Source organism: Sinocyclocheilus anshuiensis, unplaced genomic scaffold, assembly GCF_001515605.1.
Source record: "Sinocyclocheilus anshuiensis isolate Anshui unplaced genomic scaffold, SAMN03320099.WGS_v1.1 scaffold2216, whole genome shotgun sequence".
Lineage (NCBI taxonomy): Eukaryota > Metazoa > Chordata > Actinopteri > Cypriniformes > Cyprinidae > Sinocyclocheilus > Sinocyclocheilus anshuiensis.
Window position 1 is genome coordinate 258,027 of NW_015545525.1, and position 6,725 is coordinate 264,751.

Below are 6,725 nucleotides of genomic sequence, written 5' to 3' on the forward strand. Positions count from 1 at the left end.
GAGACACTGATGCAATGCTACATTTCTCCAAACCTGATGAAGAAACAAACTCATCCTAATCTCGGATGGCCTGAGGCTGAGCACATTTTCAGCCAATCTTTATTTTTGGGTGAACTGTTCCTTTAAATCGTGCAAAATATCCCAAATGTATTGTGTAACCTAATGAGGTGTGTTTTCTCAGAATGTTCGGTCGAGCGTGTCAGCACAGTTTTACACGACCAAACGCTAAAGGTGAATATGAAATCGCAGAAGGCATCGGTGCCAACATCTTCAGAGTCATACTGGTACGTATGATCACAAATTCCCTCCAGTTCACTGCCGGTTTGATTCTACGCAATTTTAACGCAACGTCATCTCTCGCCCAGGATTATTACCGTGTCGGCATGCTGCACTGTCCAGAGGGCGTGTCTTTGGTGGAACTGCGCGAAGCGTGCGATTATCTGTGTATAAACTTCGACTACAGCACCGTCAGATGCCGAGACCTCAGTGAGTCAAAAACACACGTACTGTACATGCGCCAAAAATAACTCACGCACACTCAAACTCATTACTGTTTCCGTCCAATCAGGTGCTCTCCTGCACAAAGGAGGCGTGGCCTACACAACCACGCCCTTTATCACATGACCAGGTCACATTAGTAGTTGACGGGACTCATTTTGTGGTGGATCCTGCAGTATTCACAATTTACCCGGATACCGTGCTTGGGAGGTTCTGAACACAGTAATTTAAAGGAATAGTTCAGCCAAAAATTAACATTCACCTTCAAGCCATACGAGATTAGGATGAGTCAAGTCAAGTCACCTTTATTTATATAGCGCTTTTAACAATACAGATTGTGTCAAAGCAACTGAAGCTGTTGGTCCCGGCAATGGTTGCGAGCGCTCGGGAAGGAGAACGAGAGTGCCACATCATGGTCCTCACGGACGACGATAACGTAGACTGGGATCACGACAACCCTCCTCCGATGGGAGAGGAAAACTCGCAGCGTGAACCAAACCAAAAGGCTAGGGAGAGAATAACAACATTACAAACTTTTATTTGAAGCAGAAAAATATTTGAAAATTGGACAAAACAAAGGTACAAGGCTGTGAACCTAATGAGGGAAAATAAATACAATCACGTGAAGCATTGCAAACGTTATAATCGAATTAAAAATGATGGAGAAATATGAAACTATTCATTTAAAGTTGTTGATTACATCTAGAAAAACAATATATTTTAAGTTTAATGCAAAATTTGCATACATATATGTATTTGAGTAGGGTTGCAAAGGGGCTTCAAAGGAGTGGGCGGAGCTAATGAGCTTTTTTTGACGCAATTTGCTGCCCCAACTCTCTAATTGGTGGAATTTTCTGCACTGCATTATGGGTAATGCCACAAATTCCACTGTTAAGCATGATTGCTGACTGATGGCTAAAACAAAAGCATGTTGATTAACAAGCAACACTTTAAAGGTTTAAGTTATCCTTAGAACGGACAAAATATATGATGTTTTAATTCCAGAGCCCAACCTGACTCTATTGTGCGTCTCAGGATACCCCACCTGTAAGGAGAAGGTGAAGCGGCGTCCAGGTGGCAAGTCCCAGGTCATCTACAGCTACGTCCAGCGTCCCTTCATCCAGCTGTCCTGGGAGAACGAGGCATGATTGCTGACTGATGGCTAAAACAAAAGCATGTTGATTAACAAGCAACACTTTAAAGGTTTAAGTTATCCTTAGAACGGACAAAATATATGATGTTTTAATTCCAGAGCCCAACCTGACTCTATTGTGCGTCTCAGGATACCCCACCTGTAAGGAGAAGGTGAAGCGACGTCCAGGTGGCAAGTCCGAGGTCATCTACAGCTACGTCCAGCGTCCCTTCATCCAGCTGTCCTGGGAGAAAGAGGAAGGGAAGAGCAGACACGTGGACTTCCAGTGTGTCCGCAGCAGGAGTGTCCCGAACCTCATCACCGCCATGGGGGAGGGGCCTACGCGGGCCGGGGCCACGCCCACCCCGCAGGTCGACGAGTTAGATCGGCTGAATGGCCCCGCCCCTCCCAGTCTCGACCAATGACTGATGGATTAAACTGTTGGATTTGGAACACTGGACAATCATTCAACTCATTCATAATCATGAGGATATAATTATTCGCTCATTAATATTCAGCCACTCATTTCATATTCATATACACATTTGACTCATTTAATCCGGGCCGCTGGTTCAGTCTCATGGATAGATGACCTTTGAACTTAAAAGTACTTGAGATCTTTTCACCGTTGTGTCCTTGAGCAAGATTTTGCCATTACTGCACTGCACCTAGCTTTGGATAAACAATATTTGCTTAATCAATAACTTAATTAATCACTTGTTAAGGGCTTTAGATGATTAAAGATATCATGCATTACTTTAGAACTAATTTTAGTGAGGATTTTCTGTCTGTTGGCGCCATCTAGTGTCAAGGAGATGATGTGTAGAAGATAGAGTAAAATAGTGTAAATATCACTGTTTTTTGTTGTTATCATTTGTAAGTAGGTTTGAATAAAAGCATCTGCAAAAGTTTGGAATATTTTAGATTTGTGTGTGTGTGTGTGTGTGTGTGTTGTTCTTCTGCTCACCCAGGCTGCATTTATTTTATCAAAAATATAATAAAACCAGTAAAAATAGTGAAATATTATTATAATGTAAAACAGCTGTTTCTATGTGAATATCTGTTAAACTGTAATTTATTTCATTACTTTAGAACTCATTTTAGTGAGGATTTTCTGTCTGTTGGCGCCATCTAGTGTCAAGGAGATGATGTGTAGAAGATAGAGTAAAACAGTGTAAATATCACTTATAAAGGATTTTCTTGTTTTTTTGTTGTTATCATTTGTAAGTAGTTTTGAATAAAAGCATCTGCAAAAGTTTGGAATATTTTAGATTTGTGTGTGTGTGTGTGTGTGTGTGTGTGTGTGTGTTGTTCTTCTGCTCACCCAGGCTGCATTTATTTTATCAAAAATATAATAAAACCAGTAAAAATAGTGAAATATTATTATAATGTAAAACAGCTGTTTCTATGTGAATATCTGTTAAACTGTAATTTATTTCTGTGATGCGCAGCTGTATTTTCAGCATCATTACTCCAGTCTTCAGTGTCACATGATCTTCAGAAATCATTCTAATATTCTGATTTGCTGTTTGATTTTCAAAAACATTAAAACATTTTAATTATTAAAAAAAAATATGTTGTCTGGTATAGTGACAGACCTTAATAACTAGTTTTGTATCTTTGTTAATGTACTCCAAAAAAGTTTACAAAATTAAAAATCATGTAACATTTTTATTGCATATATTTATAAACTTTAAAATGCACTTCTGGAAATGAACAGAAGATAACAAGGATATAAACACACATTACAAAAACGGCTCACGGTTAAATATCAATATAAAATGATGCACTGCATGCTAAATGAGAAATAGAGTATTTTACGTGACACTACTATTGAATTGAAAGGTTTACAACCCGTGGTTTGCAGGTTTCTCAAACAGTTAAAAATATCGGATGCTAACATTGTCTTCTATGATGTGCAACACAAGCACACCTCTGCTAAAATGGGGTCTCACGACCCTTTAAACATCTTCAGAAGAGCTATCGTTGTTTATAGAGACGTGTAGGTCTTTTGGTATTAGATCTGCTGAAACTTGCCCACAAAAGCTTTTCAGAAGATGTTCTTCAAGCGTGAGTGAAAAGAGAAAACGCTGCAGTGTTGGTGCACACGGAGCGGGTCTCTTCCGTGGTGTTTTGGGGATTTTTCTCTATGGCTTGCCGCTCTTCATGTAGGCGGGGATGGCTCCTCTGGCTGTGAGGCCCTCGAAGCGCTTGTAGGTGTAGTTGATGAAGACCCAGTCCTTGTTCTTGTAGTCTGACTCCGAGTGAAGGTTACTCGCCACCGCCGGACCTCCACAAAACAGTTCAGACACGATTCGATTCGGTTCTCAATTAATTTGGATTTATATATCAGCTGCTCTACATCGGGAAATAAAATCTCTCTGTAAACAGTAGAGGGAAACCTTTCAGTTACGCTACTACGACACTATTAAAGATTCAAAGTAACAACTGATTTGTAAACAAAACTTTTAAAACCCTTGTACGCTCCTCATTTGGGAGTCACACTCATGGTCTTCGCGGTCAAAAGTGACCGGACACCTGAAATGTAACTTTTTTTTTTCTTCAGTAAAATCAGTGTAATATATTTTTGTTCAATAATATTTTTTGTATTTTGAGAGAATTTCATGGTACTAATTAATATTTATGCAATAATTATGATACATTTTTCCCATTGGAAATAGTAAAAAAAATAATAATGCAAATTTTTTACAATTATTTTTCAATTAATGCAGTATTTCAGATTAAAATAGAGACTAGGCCTTTAAAATCCCATTTTTGAAGGCAGAATAGCACCTCCTGGTGAGAGCAAAAAAAGACAAACCTGTAATTTCATGGTGTAAACACTAGATTCCTGTATAGGACTCCATGGAGAGGCTTGTGAATTCCCTAGTTGTTTTATACATAATTGTTTACTTTTATTTGGTTGTGGATTTAAATGTATATTAAGGCATTGTCAAAGTTTATATTTTTTGTTGTTTTAAATGTTGATTTGAAGTGTAGGTTTTTGCATTTGTGTTGTTGTGATGTTGAGTTTATCATTGTATATGTTCTCAATTGACCCTGTGACCTAGTTTCTGGAAGTGGGTGGGGTGACACACCGGTTTTGATCTGTGCAGATTTCTCTCCTGATTCAGAACACTTTTTCACTGGAGGAAGTGTTATTATGGATTATGGACTCGATGTATTTTAGTTCAAAACGTCTTGATGCTGGATTTTTTTCAGCTTTTGTCTTCTCCAGATGTTAACTGATGGACTGGAGTGCTGTGGATTACTTGTGATGTTTTTATCAGCTATTATTCTGACGGCACCCATTCACTTCCATTGCTGAGACACTGATGCAATGCTACATTTCTCCAAATCTGATGACCGAGCAAACTCATCCTAATCTGGGATGGCATAAAATTGTTTGTTTGTTTGTTTTTGGCTGAACTGTTTCTTTAACACAGTTTCTTCTTTTCCAACGAATGAGTAAATGAACAAACTAACGAATGAACGAACTCCCGAAAGGTCACTTTTCTTTAGGTCGTTATTTTAAGAAGATTGGAAATGTTTCCCGCTCTAAGTACCCATGATGCATTGGGGCCGTCGGGTCTGTATTATCGTTTTAATGACTCGTTCTCACGATTAAACGAGTGAAGTCAGATCAATGATCTTGTGGCTACTAATAATGATTCTCCCGTTCACTTGTTTACGTACATCGGTAGTTTGTGTTTCAGCTCCGTCTTTGTGAAATAATCAGGCCGTATTTTCCCCTCATCGCTCCGTTTCATGCTCGGCTGGTTTACAGTTTCTCTGAAGGATGCTTTGTTCGGTTTTCGATCGAAAGCACTCCATTTATCGGTTCGCCCCTGAATTAAATTTGTGTTGTTTTCATTGATTTCGATTGTCGTGTCTCGCGCTGTGCCTGCTGGGTGAATCTCATAATGTCACATTGCACACTAAAATGAAAAGAAAAACATAAGAAAATATATTTAGAAGTACAATAAAAGCCATTTTAAGCGCATTATTTTAACGACAATTTAAATGCATTTTTTAAATATTACAATCAGTATAAAAGTGCAATAAATGCTGCCATTATGTGCTTAAAATTGCACAATTTAAATAATAGTGACCATTTTTTGTGACTAAGAATTAGGCTTATTTGTCATAGAAATAATATAGCCCTAAAATGCGCTTCTAAATATAATTTATTTTGATTTAAAGCTGAAATATGACAGATTTGATGAGATTCACTCTGTTTTACTTTGCTCTGTCTGAAATGTTCAGACGTTAAAACTCAGAAATGCCAAGAATCGAAGTATTTCAGTCTTGCTGAGTAGTGTCGAGTTTTAGCACTAATTAAATCTTGCAGATGGAAACATCCGATGATATCTTTGTTGTTTCTCACACGACATACGCATTCAGTCAATGTAAAAACCGCCCGTTTCTGACTCACAACAAACTGTTGGTTTGATTGTAACATTGCTCTGATTTTTTTATAAAAGCAGCTGTAAAATAAAGATTGCGATATTTATGATAACAGGTGTATTTTGTTTTGTTTTTAAGGACTTCAGCAAAAGTTAGGCCTCATTAAAATGTTAATAGTAAGCTACAAACGTACAAAAATACAGCTTAAATGTAACAGACGCTATACAGAAAGTCAGTAGGAGAGAGCGAGGTGATCTGAGCCTTTGGGGAAGTTGTTACTAGGCAACAAAATTGTTGATGTGAGCACAAATATATTAATATTTAGCCATTTACTCAGCCTGTGATGGAGAGAGGCCCATGGGATAACTGGTAACTACATTTAGTTTCAAAGAGATTTTTGTAAGCTCAATTTACCCCGCACTGGGGGGCAAGTTAAGCCAAGAGACCACTTTTTTTTATTTGGAAAGCCATATTTTGAAAGCAGTTTATTTTAGATCCAAAGTGATTATTCCCAAGGATGCACCACATCCTGAAATTGATGTACATATTTAAGTTGGACACATTACTGTCATGTACTCGCTTTAAACTGGCTCCCCACTTTATATATACTGTATATACAACTCCTTGTTCAAGCTCTTGTTCTGTCCAGGCTGGACTATTGCAATGCTCTCTTGGCAGGTCTTCCAGC

The 6,725-nt window shown here is 38.2% G+C and overlaps 2 protein-coding genes across 2 annotated transcripts; both read left to right on the plus strand.

The window, feature by feature from the left end:
- The first annotated feature begins 182 nt into the window (after window positions 1–182).
- LOC107698285 (BTB/POZ domain-containing protein 10-like) lies at window positions 183–624 on the plus strand. Its single transcript, XM_016499240.1, has 3 exons — window positions 183–284; window positions 366–486; window positions 569–624. The coding sequence occupies exons 1-3, from the start codon at window positions 183–185 to the stop codon at window positions 622–624; spliced, it is 279 nt and encodes a 92-aa protein (XP_016354726.1).
- Window positions 625–857: 233 nt separating this feature from the next.
- On the plus strand, window positions 858–2,439 carry LOC107698290 (BTB/POZ domain-containing protein KCTD20-like). The gene is made up of 3 exons (XM_016499244.1): window positions 858–986; window positions 1,534–1,591; window positions 1,839–2,439. The coding sequence occupies exons 1-3, from the start codon at window positions 869–871 to the stop codon at window positions 2,053–2,055; spliced, it is 393 nt and encodes a 130-aa protein (XP_016354730.1). The 5' UTR covers window positions 858–868; the 3' UTR covers window positions 2,056–2,439.
- Window positions 2,440–6,725: the final 4,286 nt, after the last annotated feature.